This window comes from Camelus bactrianus, chromosome 9, assembly GCF_048773025.1.
Source record: "Camelus bactrianus isolate YW-2024 breed Bactrian camel chromosome 9, ASM4877302v1, whole genome shotgun sequence".
NCBI lineage: Eukaryota > Metazoa > Chordata > Mammalia > Artiodactyla > Camelidae > Camelus > Camelus bactrianus.
This window is the reverse complement of record NC_133547.1, coordinates 44,428,846-44,454,624: the sequence shown is the minus strand read 5'-3', so window position 1 is coordinate 44,454,624 and position 25,779 is coordinate 44,428,846. Positions and strand designations below refer to the sequence as shown.

Genomic DNA, 25,779 nt, shown 5'->3' with positions numbered 1-25,779 from the left:
AGGAGCATGTATACTTTGAAAAAGCTTCCTAAGTGACTCTATAATGCCCTCCTCCAACTGGCCCAATCCAGGTTGAGAATTATGGCATTAGAAAGCATTACAACAAAATTGTAATGAAAACTAAATTTAAAACATAGTAAGAGGAATACATAAGACATAGTTATATTTTATTATATAAATCCTTACTTGTCTTTTCCTCTAATTGATTAACTTTATCTCTGGACTCCTCTAGCAGAAATGTTAAATCTTTCATTTTGTTTTCTTTCTCGGTACTCTGGACCAATAGCAGTGATACCTAAAGTGAAACATTTAAATAATACATTATAGACATGAAAATTAAATAAGACACCTTAGCATTTATCACTATCTATGACTATTTTATGTACTTGCTTATATGCTTTTTAGTTGGCTATGCCTGGCATTTAGTATGTGCCTGCACAATAAACATTTATTGAATAAAGGAATGAACAAACTAATGCAATATATCCAATATTACAGTATGCATTTTAAGTTATCACTTACAAGACTATATATTGAAACCTACTGGTTCATTTGTTCTATAAATATTATTGAGCACCTATTCTGTTCCAAAAACCATAATAAGCATTGAATATACAAAGATGATGGAACTCACCTTCAATAAAGTCATAGCCTAGACCAAGAGTCAAACAATTATACTTGAATATTGTCAGTAGCAGAACAAAAATATTATAGGAATCAGGAAAAAAACAACTAAATCAGTCTTAGGGGATGTAATAAAAAAACTAACCCTTCCCAGAACCCTACTTCAGGATGACACCTGCACCCCAATGTTCATAGCAGCACTATTTACAATAGCCAAGACGTGGAAACAGCCTAAATATCTATCAACAGATGACTGGATAAAGAAGATGTGGTATATTTATACAATGGAATACTACTCAGCCATAAAAACCGACAACATAACACCATTTGCAGCAACACAGATGTTCCTGGAGAATGTCATTCTAAGTAAAGTAAGCCAGAAAGAGAAAGAAAAATACCATATGAGATCGCTCATATGTGGAATCTAAAAAACAAAAAACAAACAAAAAAAAACAAAGCATAAATACAAAACAGAAATAGACTCACAGACATAGAATACAAACTGCTAGTTGCCAAGGGGGCAGGGGGTGGGAAGGGATAGACTGGGATTTCAAAATTGTAGAATAGATAAACAAGATTATACTGTATAGCACAGCGAAATATATACAAGATCTTATGGTAGCTCACAGAGATAAAAATGTGACAATGAATATATATATGTTCACGTATAACTGAAAAATTGTGCTCTACACTGGAATTTGACACAACATTGTAAAATGATTACAAATCAATAAAAAATGTTAAAAAAAAAAACTAACCCTTTCCAGAGAAAGAAGTGAATTGAGTCTTGATAGACAAGTACAAATTAATCAGGCTCACAGGGAGAAATGAGCATTCTAGATTCTTACAAGAACACAAAGGATTAAGAGATCGAGCTTCATTCAAAGAGCTGAAAACATTCAGACGGCTAGAATATAGAGTGCATGTAAAGAATACATGAAACATAAACTTATAAACATAAACTGAAGACTTGCATATTCAAGATGGCAGAAAGACCTCTCCACCCTATTTTCAACTTCAAATCACACAAAAAATAACTAAGAAAACACCAAAGACTTCATCTTCCACTAAACCATGAGACTTCTGTAATCCAAACCGTAACACATGAAAAAGGGAAACGGAAGGAACAGAAAATGATTTAGCATAAAAAAGCAAGGTCAAAACTAAAGAGTCTACACAGGGATGATTACAAATGAAAAGCAAGATAAATCAATCCCAAAGAAACTCAATGTTTGAAGAATTAGAAGCAACAGATGCTGTGGAAAACAGGTATGAAACAGGAGACTAAGTACAAGGAAAATGTTTGGAAGTCTGCAAAGAGTAGTAAGATTTCCCTAGGCCCTCTTACCCTCCTTTTCTGGACTCTACTCCCTGAAAGCCAACGTAGTCAGAACTAACCTACTCTATCTTTGTAAGAGACAGCAGTATGGTAAAATTGAAAAAAAGAATCTCTAAACCTGGGTATTTCAGGCACAGGAAGGGGTGGGGACAAAGAATATTAATTGAGATGTCAGCATATGGAATGTTGAGACTCAGCCTGTCTTTCCTATCCTGTCAATCCAGCTCCAAAATGCCATCAACAAAGTTTACATCCCCAGGCAGAAATCTGGAGAACTCCAGAAAAAAAAAAAAAAAAGCTTATAAATAATGACATTTAGGAGTCTCCAGCAAAACACTAGATGGCCACACCATCACTTTACAGGGAACTCTCAAAATCTATAAGCTCTGCTCATGTACCCAAATCTCCAACAAGCTTTTAGCATTTTATTCTTTTTTTGTGTTCTCTATACCAAGTACAATTTTAACTTTTAAAAAGACCTCCTTCTTTCAGAAATCTGGTTTAAAAATACAGTTAAAATACAGAAAAAAATAACTCAAAAGATCTGAGTATAATACATAAAGTAGAATTCTATCGTTTAACCAGAACTTTAAGAAAACTTTAAGAATCTTCTCTGCACTTTCAATTAACATGTCATTATTGTTTAAGTAGATTTCCTTGTTATCTATAATTACGAGGTATCAGTGGCAAGTCAAATAAAAACTCTGAAAAAGTAGGGGGAAATAGAGAAAAGAGGATTCCTTTCTATATTTTGCTTTCCATTTTGGATTCAGAAGGCTTGAAACTGATAAAGTTGGCATAATAGTCATCTGAAATTAATATTCTTGCGAATGTAAAAAAAATAGACACATCATTTTCAAGTCTCCCACAAGCAAAAGAATGTTTTAGTTCCTCTTCATTGGTGTCATGAATCATATATTTCAAAATTAACTACAAAACGTGGGTTGAGCGGTTAATGATCATTATCTTTACATTTTATGAGGTTTTTACGTGAACAAAAGTTCTCACAAAATATTTTTGCAGCAATTTCCTAATACCCAATACCCTAATATAAATATTGTAGAAGATGTACTAATTTTTAAAAAAAGTCTAGCATTCAGTGTGTGCATATTTGAGTCAATGGAAATTAAGGCAAATAGAAAATATATTTGGATATGTATAATACCAAAATTCTCTCATAGAAATTTATAATGCAGGCAGCAAATACAAATTGCTCTTGAAATTTTAAGTATCTTATGATTTAGCAACTATAAAGAATACAGAGAATTGATTTTTTAAAAATACCTGCTTTTCCTTGTCATTTACTTCCTTCTTGTATTCTTCTTCAAGGTGTTGGATTTTTTCATAATCTTCCTTTACTTTAAAAATAAAACAAATATACTTAAATATCTTAACATAATCGTATAACAGACAAAATTTTGAGTTTCTTTTATTTTACTTCACCTCCTTATTTATCTAGATACTAAACCCCAAAGGTTTCTAAGAAGCTAAAACAGCTGTTTCTATGCTGCTAACGTTCTGTTTAGCAAAATAATGAATTTAAATAATATCAAAGTTACAGTAACTTACGAAAATTCTGTAATTCTTATAACAGCACATATATAAAAGCTTATTCTTTATAACACACTAATATGAAATAACAGATTTTAAACATATATATATAATTATTTTAACATGCAACTTGACCAAGAAATGTAAAAATAAGACCAAATCACACTTATGAAATCTTAAATACAAACCATAATTTGATTTCAGGGAAAATGTAGCTTTTGAAGCCAAAAGGATATTTTTAACATATATCAGTTCCCTGCCATAATCCACAAGATTTCTGAGGGGCCTATAAAACCATATAGAATACAAAAATTTTCAATAATTTAGGCATCAAGCTGAAAGTATGAAAACATTGACAGAATCTAATAAAAATATAAATAGCAGAAGAGTAATATTAAAAACTAAGGATCCCTACACTTAAAATGCACGTCCAGTCTGGAGTTCTCAGCTTGCACACGAAGTTCCTCAAAAGCTATTATCATTTTCTGAAATATAAAGTTTAACTTTTAAGAATCATACTTAGACTTTTTTAAATAGCTTTCTTTAAACAAAAGAAATAATAAATTTGTATCATGTGATCATTAGATTTAAAACTACACAACTTTGAATAATGAAAACCCTATACTTTTTAATAATTAAATAATTTACTAAAGTGTATTAACAGTGCTTAATATGGTAGCTTCTTAGATGTTTAAAGGCACTGGAAACACATTATATAATAGCAAACAGCAGCAAAACAATTGTTCATAATCTAGTCATCTACTTAATAGCCCATATCAAAATCTGTAATTTTATATTGATTTTTGCTTACTTATTTCTGTCTTCACTAAAGTATAACCTCAGTGAGATCTCTCCCCATAAGAATCCAAATTATACTTCCATGACCTGGCAGCATGAGTTCATTCAACATTCAACAAATCCTGATTTGTAAAATTGGATGAATTCATTTATTCATTTAATAAATAGTTGCTTAGTGTCTATTATGTGACAGGCACTGTTTTCGGCACTTAGGACATAAGACAAAGGCCTCATCATACTAGAACTAACTTATGTTACAGTGTGGGAAAGAATACATACATACATACACACACATACACACGTATTTCAAATAAATGTGATGTAGTTTTAAGTGCTCTTCGAAAAAGTTAGACAAAGTGAAGAGATAGAGGATAACTGAATAGAAAGATATTTTAGGTAAAGTAGTAACAGTGGATAATAAAAAAGTAGAATGAAGCTCATGAGTTTGCATAAGATCTTGGACACAAAAGTTCTATACAGAAGAAACAAATTCAAAGAAGTAAGATCAGAAAGAGCTTAGCAAGTTTGAGAAACAAAGAAGAAAGGAACAACTATAGCAGAGAAGCAAAGTGGAAAATGACAGAAGATAGGATAAGAATGGTGAACAGGAATCAGACACTGATTAATAATACTTCGCATGTTTTTCAAATTAATAGTTGTATGCCAAAATGTGCTAGTCTCTGACACAGTTAGTATCTGATAAATGAAGTTAAATAGTGCCACTAACATGTAAATTCAAAAACTCCTAAATAGTAATACACTAATACAGGATAGAATCTTGGGAATTTTATTGTATATAATCATATATCAAAATATAAATAAGAATCCCTTTAGCAAGAATGACTGTCCATATCTTTGTAGCTATCAATCTAATTTGCTAAGAAATGCCTCTGTTTAAAATATTCAAATTTTCACTACCACTTACCTCAATGTTACTATTTAGGTCCACATAAGCTTGCCTAGTTTCTTCCCGTTCGTATTCATCTATTATAAATACAAAATATTTCAAAATTAAATGTTTAGAACAATTATAATTCCAACAAGATAATACCCAAATGTCTCACATAAACATTAAAATATTTAAAAATCTGTGTTAGTAAAGGGCACTGGTATATCTTTTGAGTCTTTTTAAGTAGCATCAAAAGCAGTTTCATAGTAAGGTATGGTCATACCTCAAAAGCTAGATGTTGTTCAATTATCTCTAATTTCCTTTTATAGAATTACTGTTCATGAATTTATCCAAACTTTGTAAAATATGTTTATAGTTTTAGCCTTTACAATAAGTAGGGATTTAAGAAATAGTCTATAAGGTATTTTCCTTCGTATATTTAAGATTCATGAAGTACACATGAAAGGCAAAGTTTACTGTTATCTCTGCTCTGTATCTGAAGAGGCAGAAAGGGAGATAAACCTAAAGACAAGAACAAGTAAAGAATAGGAGTAGTCCCAAAGAGGAATCTCCGATGGATCCTCTATGATCTTTTTTTTAGGGTTTTGTTTTTGTTTTTGTTTTTGTTTTTGGGTTTCTTTCTAACCTGAGCAATGATTCCCTCTAGGTATATCCAAGCCTCGAGTAAAATCAGTAAAACAGTGTTGTTAGGTAGTGCTGTAGGGAATTAGCATACAAGGCTGTAAGAGAAAATGTGGCTTTTCCCCTTTATCATTCCCCCAAGTGAGGCCAAGCATCACAGAAATCACATTAATAAGGAAGGTATTAGTCCTAGTAACAAGCTGCAAAATAAGAGAATGACAACTATGACAGACTCAAATGTCAATGAGGAACCAAACAACTAAAAAGAGGGTACATGAACTAGCTTTAGAAGAATATAAGTATCCTAAACCCCTCAAAAATCCTGGAGAGAGCTCTAGACTTATCATAGCATGTGGAACAGAAGCTGAATCACTTTTATTTGAATATTTAAGGGCTGGAAAATTCAAGGAAATAGAGACAGAACACCTCAGCGTTTCAACAGAAAGATAGTTCATCCTTCTCACTCCATTTATTCAGTCTCATATTCACTACCTACACATTTATCAACAAACCTTCTCTATTTCTCAGAAACCATTTGTACCAAAGAATTGTATTCTAGTGCCAATACCTCTAATCTTCCCATTACCACCATCACCAGTACTTCCAAAATACCCTCCAGTCATTCTTCTAATAAGGCAAGTACTGAAAAGTAAATAAATAAAACTACAAAAAAGAAAATAAATCGGTATAGATGTACTTTACAGTTGTCAGGAGCAAGGTGCTACAGATAGCATAGAGAAAGGACTTTGGTACAGAGAGTTCTAATGTAGTAATATAATATTGTAACAATATAAGCCTACCATTTGGGTTTTCTTGGTATTTATCCACCTATATATCTGTCTGCCCACACACATCTAATTCCCTTCTTCCTCCTTCCCTCCTGTCTTCCCTCTCTCCTCTCTACTTTTACACACACACACAGACACACACACACACACTTACTTTGCCCTAATTTGGTGAACTAGATCTTGCTGTGTTCACTGCCTTGAATAAGAGATGATTCAACCAAAAGCAAAGAAAATGTCTTTGAGTTTCAAAAGCCCAGTGTTGGGGTAAGGGATATAAACAAGTAATAGATTTTCAAAATATATAAGTCAGAACAAAGTTTCTCAACCTCTAGACCTAAGAAATACTTACTAGTTTGTAAGAAAGAAGCCTTTAAAGGAGAAAGCTGAGAGAGTTCATTAGATTCTGGCAGATACTGAAGAATGAGTTCTGTAGCCCTTTACACTCACCACAGAAACCCCAGACAGTATGGGCAAACCAAGAGCAGAGTGGGATTGTGCTTTTTTTATTTCAGTAGAACTCTAGAAAGATGACAAAATGTGAGAAGAAATGCCTGTGAAATATATCTAGACAGATGGGGCCTTAGCTTCACAATTACCCTTATCCAAGCACCGGGCACAACTGAGCATGATGGGATAAAGTACAGAGAACGAGCATACCTGAATGGGCCCTGAGGACAGGTCTGAGGGACAGCTCAGCAGCAACCCATGTGGACCAATAACTGAGTATCAATCAGAATGATGAAAGTCTCAATGGACAGATGACTCAGAAACAAATGTCCCTCTCTAACACATGGTACTATACGGGCACCCCCAAATTTACATACAACCCCAGGGAAAGAAGAAAAATTCCCAAATTTACTGAGATAAAGTTTCTTACATGCCAGCAGACTGAAGGATTTAAGATATAAAAATTAAGTTTTTAACATATTAAGATATAAACATTTTGTGCCTGCTTGAGTTTGTTGACTATAATCATTCAGAATCATATATTCTACAAAATTTATCAGAGTACCAGAAAACCAGGCAGAAGGACAGAAAGGAAATTCAGCTACCATAAACAGAGCCATGCAAGGTGAAAACTTTACAAACTGCTCAGTCACCTGCCACACAACTGTAAATATAAAAAGAGAAATTCAACCACTATACCAAGGTCAACTTATCACCTAGTTTGTTTATTTAGTCTAGGTAGTTCTTGCTTTTATCAACAATGTAGATATGGTTAGAAAACCTATATGAGGCTTATGAAAAAATACTGTCAAACAAAGAAAAGGGAACATGAAAGATGTAAAAAGGAACAATCTATCTCTGAAAATGAACTCTAGAGAATTCAAATGAAAATGTCAGAAAACCATTTGGTATTCTCAACAGAACCAGGAAAATACAGTCTCAATGAAAGAGGAACACAAAATCATAAAGAACAGGCCACAATATAAATGTGAAAATGAGATGAATTAAATAGAAAAATAAATAAGGAGGAAAAGGGCAATACATTAAATAATGAGAGACTGCAAAGGAACTACAGGTTAGAGGCAGGACAAGAAAGAACTGAAACTTCAAAAGTCAAACTGGAAATACAGGAAACAAATGTAAACATAAAGAGTTGGAAAAAAATATTTAAACAATTAGAGAAATGGATAACACAGGGGCCAACAAACAAATAATAAGTATACCCAAACAGAAATCAGATCAAATGGCCAAAGATATACAAGGCTTTCCCAGCCTAAAGAAAGACTGGTGCATATAGATTGAAATGGCTGTACTGACAAAACTGTGAATTATTAGAATCAAGAAAATGCCAAAGTCCTGGCAAGGGGGAAAATATGCACATAAATACATACATTTAGGTTAAAAATATAGGTATAGATATATGGAACCGTGATTATCCCCATTTCACAGATTACAAAAGCGTGACACAGAAAAATTATGTTATTTGCCAGAATCTCAAAATAAAAAGTGGTGGTACATAATTAAAACACAGGTCTGCCTAATGAAATCCAGTAAGGAAAAAAGCAAAGAATGCTATTTGGATCTAAAAATCTAAATGCACATACAAAGAATGAAGTTTTAAAAAAAGTTGAAGATTTTAATTAATAGTGAAGTCACTAAGATTATAATACAATGTGACAATCAAGTAAGCTGACTTTAGAGTTCATTAATGACACCTATAATTACCAAGAAATAGTCCTTTACACAGATCAAGTTACACATGAGATTACCTTATACAGGTCTGGACTCCTAAATATAACAAAGATATTCAACAGATCAACCAAAATAACAAAAGCATGAGAATCTTGAAACATCTAGGCTACGTACAAGATTCAGAAAGGACAAGTAGCCATATTTAAAGATCTAAAGAGATAGCACAAAAAAAAATGGCTTAGACTTTTTCTGTATGCCTTAAGGAGAAGAATCACAATAAGAAGAGAGAAACTGCAAAGAGATGTAAGTATATAAGATTTTAGTATAAAAACAAGAGCTGCCCTCAAATGAACTTATTTACAAAATACAGACTCACAGACAGACAACAAACTTATGGTTACCAGAGGGGAAATGGGGTGGAAAGAAATAAATTTAGAGTTTAAGATTTGCAGATAATAACTGCTATATATAAAATAGATAACAAGTTTCTACTGTATAGCACAGAGAACTATATTCAGTATCTTGTAGTAACCTAAAATGAAAAAGAATAGGAAAAGCAATATATGTATGTATATGAATAACTGAAACATTATACTGTACACCAGAAACTGACACAACATTGTAAACTGACTATACTTCAATTTTTAAAAATTAAAAATTTTAAAAAAGGGGGAAAAAAAGAAGAGCTGTCCTTAAATGACAATCTTGGGGTTAGTGAACTTCCATCACTGAATATATTCAAACACAAGAAAGGTTCCCATTTCGTAGTTGTAAAGAAAAATATTAATTTCCTATAAAGAAAATTAAAGCAATGGAAATGTATGTAGAACAAAAGGCCTTAAAGTCCTTTCCAACACTAAGTAATTTAGGTTAAGGAGTAAGGCTACAAAAAAAATGTATGCAGTACCTCAAATAGCAGGCTAAAGAATTTTAATATACTTATATGTGCAATAGACAGCCATTTAAAGGATTTTTTAAGATACATCTAAGAACAAATCTGTTCTTTATTCATTCATTCATTTATTTATTGCCTACTATCTTCAAAAACACTGTACAAAGTGTTGAATATACTGAGTCAGATAAGATAGGATCCCTTGCTGCAAGCTTACAGTGAGATGTATAGCATGTAATAGGTACTCAATAAATATTTGTTGAAGGAATTCATAAATACATGGTAAAGACATACTAAGGGTGGTAAGTGAAAGAAGAAGAGTATTTAAGTTTTTAGATAAGGATTAAAAAATTCAGAAATATTTTCCAAGGGTAGTAATACTTAGTTTGAGTTTCAAAGGACAAATAGGAATGAACAAGATGAAGAAGGCAGGATTAGCCAATAAAAGAAACAATATATGCAAATACTCAAAAGCATAATCTGTTTAGAGGTTAACAAGTAGTTCTCCATGAGCATGTATATGTGGTGCATGTGGAAAACATTTGGCAAGGTGAAGTAAACTGGCATACACCATGCTATCCTGAAAACTATGGAAAGCTACTGAAGAAATTAGACAATGACATTATTTGATTTATTTTGAAAAAGCATCTAGGACTTTGTTTTCTGGTAATAGCTAAGTAATTCAGAACAATCTTCCTCCTAAAGACAATTAAAACTCTGGAGGAATTTTTTTAATTATTAAAAGAATCAAAGATCTAAAAATATAATGATGAGTCATCAGGCCAAGAATAGGTTGAGGATTATAACTCAGAAAAGCAAAACCAACTTCCAGTGTCAGTCAAGAGGGAGTAAGCCCATTATAGCCTTTCTCTCTCATTGATTACAACTAAAAACTCTAGATGAAATACATAAAGCAATTACTTGAGGAATCTGAAAAGTAAGCAAAAGCAGGCAGACTGGGAAGAAAAGTAAGCGAAGAAGTGACTCATGTGGAGGTGAGCTTCCTGTTTGTTCAGTTTTTTCCTATCATATCTCCTAGATTACTAAAGTGCAAGGAAGGCCCCAGCAGAACTGTAACAGGAAGTATGAGCAGTCAAAGGAAATCTTGTTGTTTTTTTTTTCTCTTCCAGCCCTTCCCCAAGGGTGGCTCCTGTAGTGGAGCTACAGCAGTCACGGCAGCAAGGACAAAAAAAAAAAGGCAAGAGAAACTCCATGTTTCCAGCCAAAGGACAGGGGGATGGAACACCTGTAAGGCTGAGAATGAGGGGGAGATCCTAGAGAGAACTGGAGGTGATTCTCTAATTGTTTGTATGAATTGGCTCAAGTCCCATAGGGAAAAAGGAGGATGTGCATGTGTAAGACAGACCAAGGCAAATATAGCAAAAGCTCTGAAATCACTATCTAAGTCCCAGAACTAATATTTAGTGGAGAATACATGACATAGACCCAGAGTAGCATGGCAAAAGCTTTGAAAACTGAACTGATAATGGGACCCCAGGTAAGTAAGGTAAGACAGAACTTGTGGTATGAACTTGAATTGACTATCTGCTAAAATATAAACAAACAAGCAAACATTCCCCAGGGGACTTTAACAGGACACAGAATCTCACAGCATAATATTCAAAGTGTCCAGGATATAATCCAAAATTTTTCAACATTCAAAGAACTAGGAAACTGTGATATCATTCTAAGTCTCAACCAAACAATCAAAGATAATGAAGTGCACAATAAAATAACCAACAAAAACTAGAATCTACAAAACAACAAACCATAGAAATAGACTCCAAGGGATTCCAGATATTTGCACTGCTGGACAAAATATTTAACAAACTAAGTTTAGTATGCTCATGGAGACAAAAAGTCAAGATTAAAATTTTCTGCAAGAACTTGAAACTCTAAAAAAAGTGACACTCAGTTATTTAAAAAAAAAAAAGCTAATATTTACAGAACTAGAGAATGCAACAGTAGAAAATTAAGACCTAACAGATGAATTTTAAAAGTTTAGAAAAGCTAAATAGAGAATTAGTGAACTGGAAGAAAGATTAGAAGAAATGATCCTGAAGGGAGCACAATGAGAAAAAAGGGTGAAAAATACGAAGAGGGTAAGAAATATGGAAGGTACAGCATAGTGACCTCATTGCTATGACTTGAAAAGATTAAACAGGCTCTCATCTAAGGGATTTTGCATTTGCCATTTCCTCTGCCTGAAATATTAGTTCCCAAAATAGCTCCATGGTACACTCCCTCATTTATTCAGGTCTCTAATCAAATACCATTTAATTAGAAAGAACTTCCCCAAACACCCTATCTAAAACATTCTCTTTTTAAGCAGTTATCATCACCCAACGTATATTCTATTTATTCATTTATGGTATGTGTCCCTCTACTAGAATGCATACTCTGCAACAGCAGAAACTTTGTTTACTACTGTTTTTCCTCAGCATCTAGAACATTTCATGACACACAGGAGGCACTTTTAAAAATGTTGAATGAATAAATAAAAGACAGAGAAAATCGCAATAGCAAAGATAAAGGCTTAAGGCAAGATTCTAGACGGAGTTTATACTAAGGCAAGCATTACGATTTTTTAGGAGAAAAAGAATCTGTCACATCAAGATATATTCTTTAGTTTATTTAAGAGATCACCTAAAAATGTTTAAAAGATTCTTCAAACCTTTCCCACAGTCTGATCTCTGACTTAGAGAGCTTAGAACTAAACAAAAGAAAGAACAGGTAGTCTTATTTCTCTAGCCCAGGTTACTTTCTCCAAGGTGGTCAATATACTATCTCTCTACCCTCTACCCATATACTTTTCACCACTCTACATCTAGGCAGAAAAGTTAACCTTGAAAGTTGAATAGAGATGGTATAGTGAAAAAGCTGGCAGTGGTGCAGTACATTCTGAAAGGTATAGTTACAAATGCAAAGTAATATAGGCAAGGACCAAGAATTTAAAAACCTAGTAATACTGCATGCTGGAAATAATAATAGCTAACATTTATTGAGCACTTGGCACTGTTCTAAGCATTATATATTTATTAACCAATTTAATTCTCAAAACAACACTAAGAGGCACTTTATTAACTAATAAACAGATGGACAGATTACATAAATTATCCAAATTATTCAAGATCAAGCAGATAGAAACTGAAAGTTTGAATTTGAGCACAGGGCTGTATAACTTCAGCTCAAGCATTAAGCAGTAAGCTGTTTCATATATATACCACAAAATTAATAGAATGTTTTAAAAAAAAAAAGTTTCTTTAAGAGAAATTTGAGAACTCTATAAATAACTACATTGCTATTCTTAACTAACATGCTTCCAGCATAGCCCTCCATCAGCATTTTCTATTATGAACATGGTTATATATTATTCTTCATTCAATTTCCTAGCTGTTCCAGACAGAAGAGAAGGTTAGTTTCAAGAGCACACTTTAAGTGAAATGAGAATTAACCATAAATGCCAAGTATATAGCTTCAGAAATATATTATCTTTCAAAAAGCTTTGAGCTTTGAAAGCTCAAAGAACCAAGAATCTACTTAATACTTATACAAAGAAACGGTATGAGGCACATATAAGTTGCTCCAATCAAAATTGGTTCCAAAGAGTGAAAAGACAATTTGTTGGCCTCTCCATCCACCACCAATTAAAATGTAACAACAAATTGATAAAAATCACATAAAACAAGATATTTACATTTCTTTGTCTTTTCTGCAGATCTGGCACAGGTTTCTTTTAGTAGATTACATAAATGTCTTGTAGCATTATTCCTGAAACAAAGGAAAGAGTTTGCGTAAGTGTAATCTGACTTCCAAGCAAAAGTATATATAAAAGTTATGAAATATTACTTTTACAATCTTAAAGAAAATCTTAAAACCTTATAATATTTTGTAAATATCAAATATCGTTCACAAGTGACTATATGAAAGAAAAATGGGTTGACTGTACTGTTAACAAAGATGATTTAACAGCTGACTCCTTTTAAAGTAAATGGCTCCTTAAAAAAATAAATAAAAATAAATGGCTCTTTAACAAGTTTCTACCCAAGTAGCTTTCAATAACCTTTCAGTAAACAGTTCCATATCCATCTAATAAAATGAGAAGTGAAGACTGGGATTTTCACTACCATAAGAAAAAAAAAATCACATGATAATTTCAATAGATGCAGAAAACGATTTGACAAAATTCAACATTCATTCAAGTTAAAAATTCTCATCAAAGTTGGTATAGAGGAAATATCTCAACATAGGCCATTTAAGACAAACCAACAGCCAACATAATACTCAACAGTGAAAATCTGAAAGACTTCCCACCAAATTCAGAAGCAAGACAAGGATGCCCACTGTCACTGCTTCTATTTAACATAGTACTGGGTGTCCTAGCCACAGCAATCAGATGAGAAGAAGAAATACAAGGTACCAAAATTGGAAAGGAAGAGGGAAACTGTCACTCTTTGCAGATGACATTATATTATATATAGAAAATCCTGAAGACTCCAAGAAATAATTGTTAGAACTAATAAATGAATTCAGTAAAGCTGCAGGATACAAAACCAATATACAAAAATCAGCTGCATTTCTGTACATTAATAATGAACCCTCAGAAAGAGAAATTAAGAAAATAATTGCATCAGAAAGAAAAAAATGCTTAGAAATAAACTTAACCAAGGAGGTAAAAGATATGTACACTGAAAACTACAGGGACACTGACAAAAGAAACTGAAAAAAACATGAATAAATGGAAAAATCTTCCATGCCCATGGATTAAAAGAATTAATATTGTTGAAATGTCCATATTACCTAAATGGGTTCTGGAACCAATTCCAACTTGGGGAGGGGGTTCCCCACATCAACAAGCAATTCTTGGCACACAGTTACGTGTCCTACAAATCAACTCAATTATGACACCATGTACCTGGAGATAGCATCAGATTTCACAGGTTAAGGATTCAGTTCTACAAGTCTGCTATCCTCCCCCTGCCCCAACTTCAGATTCCAGCTGCAATCCCAGGCTGTTACTTGTGTTTCTGTCAAACTGGCAATAAATCAGAGGTTCCCATGACCTCCTCCTCAGGTTCTATTAATTTGCTAGCATGGCTCACGGAATTTAGAGAAACAAATTACTTAGTAGATTACTGGTTTATCATAAAAGGATATAACTCAGGCCAAGTGGAAAAGATGAATAGGGCAAAGTATGAGGAAAGAGCAAGAATCTTTCATGCTCTCTCTGAGCTCACCATTCTCCCCAAATCTCCACATGTTCACCAATCCTGAAGCTCTCAAACTCTGTTCTCTTAGGTTTTTATGGAGGCTTCATTACATAGACATGATTGATTAAATCTTCAGCCATTGGCAACTGATTCAACCTCCAGGCCCTCCCCTCTCCCTGGAGGTAAGGGGAGTGAAGGGTAGGACTGAATGTTCCAACCCTTTAAACACTTGGTTGGCTTTTCTGGCAACCAGCCCCTATCCTTAAATGGGATCCAAAAGTCACCTCATTAACAAGACACCTTTGTCACTCTCATCATTTAGGAAATTCCAAGGGTTTGTAAAGCTATGATTCAGGAAAGATGGCTGAAAACCAAATATATATGTGAAATATATTTTGGTCGTCTGAATGACCAAGTATTTCTTTTCTTATAAATCACAATACTACACCACTCATAGCAATCTACAGATTCAGCGCAATTCCACTCAAATTTGCAGTAGCATTTTTCACAGAAACAGAACAAACAATACCAGAATCTATATGGAATCACAAAAGACCCCAATTAGACAAAGTAATCTTGAGAAAGAAGACCAAAACTGGAGGCATCACACTTTCTGATTTGAAAGTATGTTATAAAGCTATCATAATCAAAACATTATGGTATTGGCATAAAAACAGACACATAAAACAATGGAACAGAACAGGAGAGCCCAGAAATAAACCCATGAGTATATGGTCAATTAAGTCACAACAAAGAAGCCAAAAACATATACAATGAGAAAGGACAGTCTCTTCAATAAGTGGTGTTGGGAAAACTAGACAGCCACATGCAAATGAATGAAACTGGACCACTACCTTACACCATACACAAAAATAAACTCAAAAGGGATTAAAAACTTGAACCTAAGACCTGAAAACATAAAATTCCTAGAAGAAAACAGGCAGTAAGCTCCTTAACGTAGGTGATAATTTTTTGGATTTGACACCAAAAGTAAAGGCAACAAAAGGAAAAATAAACAAGTGAGCTACATCAAATTAAAAAAGCTTCTACATAGCATAAACAAAATTAAAGGGCAACCTACTAAATGAGAGAAAATATTTGCAAATCATATATCTGATAAGGGATTAATATCCAAAATATATAAAGAAATCATAGAACTCAATAGCAAAAAAAATCAAACAATCTGATTTAAAAATGAGCAGAGGACTTGAACACAGATTTTTTCCAAAGAAGATATTCAGATGGCCAACAGGTACATGAAAAGGTGCTCAACATCACTAATCACCAGGGAAATGCAAATCAAAATCACAATGAAATACTACTTCACACCTGTTAGAATGGCTATTATTTAAAAAGACAAGAGAAGGGGAGGGTATAGCTCAGTGGTAGATTGTGTACCTAGCATGCACAAGGTCCTGGGTTCAATCCCCAGTAACTCCAATTAAAATAAATAAATAAATAAATAAGTAAATCAATCAATCAATCGATCAATCAATCAATCAATCAATCAACCAACCAACCTAATCACCTCCCCCCTAAAAAAGTTCTGGGTATTTATCCGAAGGACACAAAAGCACTAACTTGAAAAGATATATGCGTCTCCATGTTCAATGCAGTATTATTTACAGCAGCCAAGACGTGGAAATTACCTAAGTGACCACTGATGAATAAATGGATAAAGAAAATGTGGGATATATATACAATGGAATATTATTCAGCCATAAAAATGAAGGAAATCCTGCCTTTTACAACATTATGGAGAGAACTTGAGGGCATTAAGCTATGTGAAATACTTTAGACAGAGAAAGACAAATACCATATGGTCTCATTTATATGTGAAATCTTTTTTAAAAATTTAAAAAGAAACTCATGCAGATGGCTGCCAAAGGTGGGGGTAGGAGGGAAGAAAAATGAATGAAGGGGGTCAAAAGTTATAGCCTTACAGTTATAAAATAGGTCCTGAGGATGTAGTGTATATAGCATGATGAAGATAGATAATAACACTGTATATTTGAAAGTTCCTAAGAGAGCAGAACTTGAGGGTTTTCATCACAAGAAAAAAAATTTGTAACTATATGTTGTGATGGATGGATTTATTGTGGTGATCATTTTGCAATATATACAAATATCAATCATTATGTAGTACACTTGAAAATAATATAACGTCATATGTCAACTGATCTCAACCAAAAAAAAATTTTTTTAAAGATCAATATAATGCAGTCAGATCTTCCAAATCTTATTAAATGTTACTGAAAGTTAAAAAAAAAAAAAAGACCTCTGGGTGTCTTGAAGTTACTGACATATACAGCAGTTAGGTTTAATTTTCTAACCTATAATTTTCTGCAGAAACGAATTATTACAGATTAATAATTTATAATAATTTATTAGCTCAGTGAAAGGCAAAAGATGGAATATTACAAAACTATATCCTTTAACATTTTCAATAACCTAATAAATGAAAAACTTAAGAAGTCACTGGCCTTTGATTTCAATCAAAGGTGGTTTTGTTTTGTTTCCAAAGCCTGTGACTATTCTCTAGCACAGACCAGTAGTTTCCAAAGTATGACCCTTGGGCCAGCAGCATCCACATCACTTGTTAGATGTGCAAATTCTTAAACCTACTCCACAGAATCAGAAACTCTGATAGGGGAGGAAAGGCCAACAATATGTTTTAACAAGTTCTGCAGGTAATTCTGAGGCTTGCTAAAGTTTAAGAACCACTGTCTACAGAGAAAAACTTTTCTATTTTTACTGGTTTTGTAAAATCAAAACAAGTAACTATACACCTAATTCTTCAACTACAACTTGAAGAAACATCTTCAGCCTTTTCCTGTCAACTTAAGGTGAGAAGTAGAGGAGTGCCTTTGGCAATTTGTTCCCCAAACTACAATGATCCTTTGAGCAGCATAGCCTGGCATAAAACCAGCCATATACTCCATATACAAGCAATCATTCAGTCAAAAAATATTCATTGCAAGTTCACTATATACTTAGTGGCCTAATATACTTTTCACTGACTCCAAAATAACCATCTGCAGCAACTTTCAAGCTTTTTTTAAGAAACAAAATCCTTTTTCAAAGTGAAATCTTAACTGATTTTAAATCATACAAATCACAAGATTTAAAATCATATAAAAATAAAGCTGTTCTTGTTAAAGTAAGGAGAGAAAAGGAACTACACTTGTGACCACTCAGCCTTTTCTTTAGCCCACCTTTCTGTAATGCCTACCCTCCTCCTCTACTTCAAGATAAAGTCAAAACTCCTCAGCATGGCATGAAATACTAGAGTAGTAACCTCTAGTTCCCTTTTGGGATAACTCCTACTCCTACTGTATAAAGATACATTGTCTTCTTCAGATAGCCTCTAACAACCACCACCATAGCATTTGTATGCATGGGGCGGGGCTTGGTAAGGTTTAACTCATCAAAGTATTTAAACAAATCCCAGATAAGACTCTGACAAAAATCCAATGTTGTAATTTTTAAGGTAATTTCTGAAAATATGTAATTGTGATGCTTCAGGCTTGACTGCTGGAATTTGAAAATTTAAGACACCACTGTTATATCTAATGGTGAAAATCAGATCATATATGAGATCTTGTTTCATTCAAAAAGAATAATGCCTCCAAAATTATCTAAATTACCTCAAAACTCTCTTCCTGCTCAAAAATGTCAATGAACCAAAGTGTCCATTCTCTCACAAACTTCTATTACAGGCCAAGCACAAGGTTTTGAAATACCCAGAGTCACCCAAAGTCTCTTTCAAGCTCAAGAAAGAAAACAAAAACAAAAAAACAAAAAACATGAAATTTTTTTAAAAATTAAAAGATTAAAAAAAAAAGAAATAATACTCTAAACCTACATCCCTTTCAGAAAGTCATGATCATGTAAATAATGGGCTGGTTGAACTACTTTATCTTAAATTTGTCATCCAATAATCAAATCACTCTATCTTAAGTACTACTTTTTTTCTTATTTATATTCTGACAAAGCTCAACTAAATGTTAGGTTCTCTCAGATGATAACTGACAATTCAGCATTTGACGCCAAAACTGACACTCAACTGGATCAAGTGCTTAAAATAGAAAGATACCACTCCAAAAAATAAAGCCACTCCCTCCCACCTCAAAAAATGGCATAAATTCTATACTATACTATGTATACTATACTATTCTACACTACACTGAGTACTATATAACTAAACTAAGTAGTCACAGTATTTACAATGTTTATTAATGGAAGCAGCAGCCATTTTAAGAAAACTCACAAGTTACCAAGTACTGGTATTAGCTACAGTAGCCTTTAGATCTGTCTTAAACTGTAGAAACTCAATCACATACCCATATAAAAATGACAAGTACAAAAAAATACAGTAGGCACACAATGTTAGATCCTTCCTTTTCTATCTCCCTTCCCCCTAATAATTAAACCTCATTTAGGCAGGAAAAAAATTAAGGTATAACATTAAGATTTTTTTTCTGGGAAGTCATAGGTTGTCTTTCAACTGGGCTAAAACAATCCATTGTAATAGCATTTTTCAATTATTAGAAACTTCACTGACAATGTGATAAGCCTTCTAGAACTGCGTTTAGCATGATGTTTAACTTAAAGCAAGAAGGAATAAACAAACTTGGCCCTTTGTCTGGACTCACACATTAGGTTCTAACTATTCAATATTCACCTGGCAAGCAAATTAAACAATTATACTTTTCTACTGAATTCTGCATGATATCATCTGAACAAAGTGAGTAAAGTATAAAATAAGGCTTAGATATTGTTTGGACAAAGGAAAGGAAAAGTCAAAGATGATACTAAAACTTAAAACCAAAGTTAATGAAAGAATAATTGGGCCACAGGCAAAAACAGAAATTTGAAAGTGAGAATTAGACTGGAACTAAGTTGAACCCTATTCTGCATGTGCTGCACCTAAAACAATAGTCAAAGAGAAAAGCAGACAATATACATAGTTGTAGATATGGGATTATCAGGTACCTTTTTTAACACCAAGTAATGGCTTCCCCTGCCTGACATTTTAAAAAGTGATAAGTTATTAGTCAGTGACCATAGTTTGCCAAATGCAAGAATGTCAAATAGTTATGACTTCCTTTTTTCCACAACACCAAAACAGAATTCTATATATAAGTTAATATTACAAGAGAAAGTGCTCATTAAATTTTTGGAAATTATCTTAATAAGTTTGGAATAAAAAATTCATAAAGAATAAATTCATTAAATTATTACTTACTCTTTTATTAAATCTTTATTTTCTTGAATTCCTTCTTCTAATTTCAAACTTACTTTTTCATTTTCAAACTAATGTACAAGACAGAAGAAAAGTTCGTAACATTTTGATTAGCAAAATAAACATGAGTATAATCATTAAGCAGCATTTCTTTGTTAACATGCTACAATGGTCTGTAAGAGTTATTTTCTTTGAATACAAAAAAGAACTTTTTTGTCACACTTATGAAAGTCCTATAAGAACATACTTTCATCAATCTAAAATTAGGTTTGCTGAATTATCTCTGAAAAATATCCAACAATATTTTAATGTAATAGTATCTTCCCTAAACATTTCTAAACATTTGAAATGATGTTTTATCTTTGTCCTAGCCCAATGTTGCATTTTCTCAAAGTTTTCCTTTCACTATGCCATAAAATTGAAGCTAAAGAGTTTCAAATTTAAAGTTTTATCTACAAATGTCATGTTCTAATATAATAAAAAGACATTAATATCAAATAAAACATCATCAGTAATAGGAAAATAATAAAAACTAAAAATTCTATAATTAGAATCATTAAATCAATCTTTATCAAAAGTAATTTATTATTTCCCTAATCATTTGCATTAAGTTTTGTGTAGCTTGTCATCTGTGCTCATCCTAAAGTTGAAATGCAACTAATATCAATGAAACTTCAAAAAAGCACTATTCTTAAAATCCACATCACAGAAACAAGATAAACCCAACTCATCCTGAAATAATATTCTAGTTTAAATAGTATTATAAGATTTATTATACTATATTTTCAATTTCAAATCTGATTATACCTGTAGTTCTTGAATGGCTTTCCGCTGTGCTTCAATTATCTTTCTGTTTTCCTGCAACTTACTTTCTTTCTGCTTCAGCTCAGATTCTACACTCACTTTCCACTTCTTGATCTTTTCAGCTTCCTTATACAATTTTGAATACAGTCTGCTCATTGGCTCTGAATTCTATTATAAAATAGTTTTTCAAAGATTGTTAACTATTCAAAATTTTAGTATAACCAAACTACAGCTGCCTATTGAAAATATACATGAGTGTCTTAACAGTTGAGACCAAATTTCTCTTCAGTTTATGCCCTAATAGCATACTGAAAGCTACATTAACTTTTTTAACTACTAAGGCAATATTAGCTACTTCATTAAGATTACTGGTCATTTGACTAAGCTATTCCTTGCTGAATAATATCAAATAACTTCCAAATGTACTTAAGCCAGAAGTCAGAAATATTTAAGTCAATGAGAGAAACCAGCTGGTTAAAAGCTAAATAAATCACTCTATATGAAATCTATAAATTTTAGCAATGGTCTTGAAACATTTGGGTTATACAAATAGCTTAAGGATTAACCAAAGGATATGAAGTTTAAAATACAATAACATGAAAAATACTAGTGAACACAAGGTCTAACTTTCATTCAGCCTGAGGTTTTATTTGGATTTTATTTGGATATTATCCTGCATTATCCATTTGCACATTATAAGGTAAACGCCAAAGGTTTTTGGGTTTTTTTAATCACGCTATTGTCTGCTTGCTGATAGCTCTTTGTTATTAAAATATATATAAGTTCCAAATTTCTAAATTTGTGATACCATAATCCCAGCAACAAACAGTAATAAAGCACTTTATCAGGCCATAGAATGTCTCTTTACTTTAAAGATACCTATGTGCCATAAGAATGATTTTTATAACTAAAATCAAAAGTACAACATATCCTACAAGTTCCTTAGACAGTAAATCGGACAATCATACTTATTAATTCAAGAATTGTCCATAAAATACTGGCTTAACTCTCAGCCTTTTCACATATTGTATTCATCTCCCCTTTTGTTACCTTGATTTTTATGATTTAAAATTAAATTGCCCCTTAAGAATGAATGCTTTATAACCCAGGAAAATACAGAGGCCTAGTATTTCAGCAACTTCAAAATAAAAACAAAGGGAAAAAAAGGTTTTAAAGAATATAATTTAAAACATTAACCAAATATTAATACTTTTGAAACTTTAAAAGAAAGATAGATACAAATAATAATAAATGATACTCTAATTACATGAAACTTAGTATGTGTGGGAAATCTTCTGACCTCAAAATCAGAGTCTTTGAGTCCTTCCTGGTAGTGACAACTGTCAGAATTATCAACCTAAAAAAATGAATAAATTTTTCCTATAAGAAAATATTTCTGGTAAGAGTTTCCAAATAGTAGCAATTAAATACTGAAGACTAGTAATTCAACAACTAAAGACTTCTTTTTCTTTTTCAAGCAAGCAATGCAATATCTAAACAGATTCCATCTATGTACACTATACTTAACTGACCTGTTCAAGCATGGGCAAAAAGTTAACTTTTTGTAAAGCAGGATCTGCAAGATAAAAGACAACTGGTATTAAATTTGCCAACATCTTATTTTTCATATTAAGTATTATATCTTGCTTTAATGTTAAGGCTATCAATATAATACCTGTTATATTTTCAATATCTAGCAATGTATATTTTAAAAATGCTTCTATGTATGGTGATACAAACTTTTCTAGTCTCCTACCTGAATCAATGTTTTCCCCAGTTTTGGAGAGATTAGTCATTGCAAATGGAAAACCAAAATCATCTTCAACACATTTGTTGAAACCCTAGAAACACAAAGAAGTTCTTAAGCATACTATCCCATACCACTCTAATAACTACCAGTGTAATATGTGATTACATTTATAATATACATCTGCTTAAAGAAGGGACTATAATTATAAATCCTTTAATGTATATATTGTGTTAAAAATATCAAATGCTTTTGTTATGTAAATAAAGCAAAAATTTCTAATTTTCACTTGTAAGATAAAACTAAATAAAAATTAGATGATACATGCCTTGTATATACTCAGGAATAATATTAGTAATTTTAATCAGTAGCATAGAATTTTAGTTTTCTTCAATTTCATTGTGATCTTTCCCTTGCTAGAACTGAGGATTATCTTCACTGAATAGCATTTTAACGTTATACTCTTTGCTACAGAGACATAAGAATTTTTTTACAGCATATAAAATTAAAATATTCATTGCTTCATCCCGTCTCCAACATAAAGTTTCAAATGAGAAATTTAAATAAATTACTAGAAAAGGGCCTATTTCACCTGAGAAACTTGGTATAATTCCTCCCTTCCAATAAAAATCTACTATTTAAATGAATTTCCCTTTTTATCCAGGAAGCTCAAATTTTAAGCTCAGTCACACTAATTTTTACCAGTATGTCAACATATTTGTCCAAATTTTCTTAATTTTCCTTGATCCTAATATTCTTCTAATTTGTATTTTACTATTTCATTTTATATGCTTATAAGTTGCTTCAAATCATTTAAAGAAAGAGGGAGGATTAAAATAATCAGGTCCCAGTATGTATGCAGAGTTCTAAAACAGCAGTGATTGTATCTTTAAACGAATGATGCTTAAACACACTACGTACGCTCATTAATCATTCACAGCAACGCTATACAAAATTCCTGGGAAATCAGACTGTATTTAATGAAAAAAAAATATTGTATATATAAAATATAACCAGGAAGAAAGTTTACTTTGCCTCATTTACCTAAAGTTAAGAATAGGCAAATCAAGACTCATATGCAAATTTACCTTGAAGAAATTAGAATCTCCTCCCAAGGTCTGAGGTTTCACTGCAGATACTTGACTGCTACTTAATCTTGGTGGCACAAACAATGTAAAGGGCTTTTGCTTGTCCATTTTCTCTCTTCCAGTCGTAATTATCTATTGCTCCAGAGGGAGGAGAAAGCGTTTTACGTTGTTTCGTTAATCCTACTGATTCTTTATCTTAAAAGGTGACGTTTGTATAATAAATGGGGATATAAAGAAATGGACGAAACCTTCGCCACCACGTTAGCCTACAGCGCGCTTACTGCCGAGGTGATCAAAGTAGAGACATCCCCAATTTGTCCCACCATCCCCACCCCCACCCCCACCCCGACCCCCAAAGGCCACGCTGGCGACGGATATAATCGAGAAACTCGAACTAGGCATCTCCACTGCAACAGCCTGAAAAGAAAGCCCTCTACCTCCTCCAGCCCCGTCAAACTGCACCTCCTCGCCGGGAAGAACTATCTTAGGTTCTCACAGGACTACCGAGAAGATGCCGGGCTGCCGTTGTGAGGGAGCAGCGGTATCAAAACCTCGCCCCGCTCTGGTTCCGTCCTCAGGGAAGGAACTCGACACACCTGCCCTTACCTTTAAAAACCTAGCGGGAAACCGCAGACTCGGTGCCCACGCGAATTGCCACCTGCCGTCTCTTAGGACAGCGGAAAGAACTGCGGGCTTCTGCCTCCGAACCTCAGAAAAGGCGGGAAATCGCACCACCTCTGCGGCCGAGAGGGAGGGGCGGCGCCGGTGGCGGTTTAACGGCTAAATAACGGTCATCCGCCTTGGTTGGCTGGGCGCCCAAGCCCTACGTCTCGCGAGATTTGCCTTTACGTTCGTAACAATTCTCGTCCGCATTCTGTTTCTACTGAAGAGTTCACATTCTTTAAACCTGTACTATTGTTAGAGGATGAAAGGAGAACTATCAGGTGCTGTTGGAGTTGAGAGTGAAAAATCTATTTCTGTCCTCCAAGAGCTCACAGTCTTAGGAAGAAAACAGAAGAGCAAACTATTATAGACACCTGTAATAATTTAACGATCGTAATTTTTAAGACTCGTTGGGACACAGGGAAAGCAGCATTTACAGTGACTTGGGAGTCAGGAGAGGGCTGCACGGATGTGGTGCCCGTCTGTTACTGCTTCCTCAGAGAACAGAAGGGTCAACAGAGCGCTGACTGGATAGTGAATGGAGGAAGGGATATTCCCGGCTGAGGGACGGTAGGCAAAGACACTAGAGTTGTGAGAGAGAGAAGTACTAGAGTGTGTGAGTCCAGAACTAACACAATATTAACAATCAACTATACTTCAATTTTAAATTTTTTAATTTAATGTCTTAAAAAGTGAGTGAGTCCAAGAAGCGTGGTGTATGCGTGTGAGGACACAGTGGGAAAATGGCAAGAGATGCGGCTGGAGACAGAACAGATACGAAGCCTTGCAAAAGCTTTTGGATTTTAGTCTTTATAGATGGGGATCTTGACGAATTTTGAGTTGAAAGGGAGGCATGATCAAGTTCAGAAGAAAATTTGTAGAATGAGAAACAGTTTAGGTTTATGAGACAGGAGTTAGGGAGACAGTTTAAATAGCCTGAATAATGCATGAGAACCTTAGCTAGACAGCAGCCGTGAAGATGAAGCAAGGGTGTCAAATATAAAAGCTATTTAGAAAATAAAATTAATAGGATTTGATGGCTTTTTAAAGTGAGCAGCAAAAGAGAGAAATCTAAGATTACTGGGTTTCAAACTTGCATTACTAGAATAGAATAAATACTGTGGTGCTAAGTACTTAGGTTTGAGCAATAAGATAGTGAGTTCTGTTCTTGATATATTGATTTTATTTTCTAACTTTCTTCATGTATTTTAGCTGATGCTTTTCCAAAGGACTTTGGTAATATTTTTAAATAACTCATTTTGTTTTGTATCAGTTTAACCTATCAGACATAATAGTTTCTGCCAAAATTACAAAATTTTTGAGCTGGAAAGGATGATCCAGCGTTAACTCTTTCATTTTA

At 33.3% G+C, this 25,779-nt stretch overlaps 1 protein-coding gene across 9 annotated transcripts in view; it reads right to left on the bottom strand.

The window, feature by feature from the left end:
* SYCP1 (synaptonemal complex protein 1) overlaps positions 1-24,497 on the bottom strand; it is a 105,285-nt gene extending 80,788 nt beyond the window's left edge. For 6 of the 9 annotated variants that reach the window (XM_074370238.1, XM_074370239.1, XM_045506069.2 and 3 more), the window contains exons 1-11: positions 23,757-24,035; positions 22,678-22,762; positions 22,454-22,497; positions 22,222-22,278; positions 20,925-21,089; positions 20,121-20,188; positions 13,360-13,433; positions 5,238-5,296; positions 3,930-3,999; positions 3,248-3,321; positions 187-295 (exon numbers count right to left, since the gene is read on the bottom strand). In XM_074370238.1, the coding sequence (XP_074226339.1) occupies positions 187-295; positions 3,248-3,321; positions 3,930-3,999; positions 5,238-5,296; positions 13,360-13,433; positions 20,121-20,188; positions 20,925-21,089; positions 22,222-22,278; positions 22,454-22,497; positions 22,678-22,762; positions 23,757-23,864 (913 nt within the window). In that variant the 5' untranslated portion in view covers positions 23,865-24,035. Of the gene's footprint in view, positions 1-186; positions 296-3,247; positions 3,322-3,929; positions 4,000-5,237; positions 5,297-13,359; positions 13,434-20,120; positions 20,189-20,924; positions 21,090-22,221; positions 22,279-22,453; positions 22,498-22,677; positions 22,763-23,756; positions 24,036-24,362 lie in introns of those variants that run through there. The other 3 variants (XM_074370237.1, XM_074370236.1, XM_074370240.1) reach the window with 3 other exon arrangements.
* Between the last annotated feature and the right edge of the window lie 1,282 nt (positions 24,498-25,779).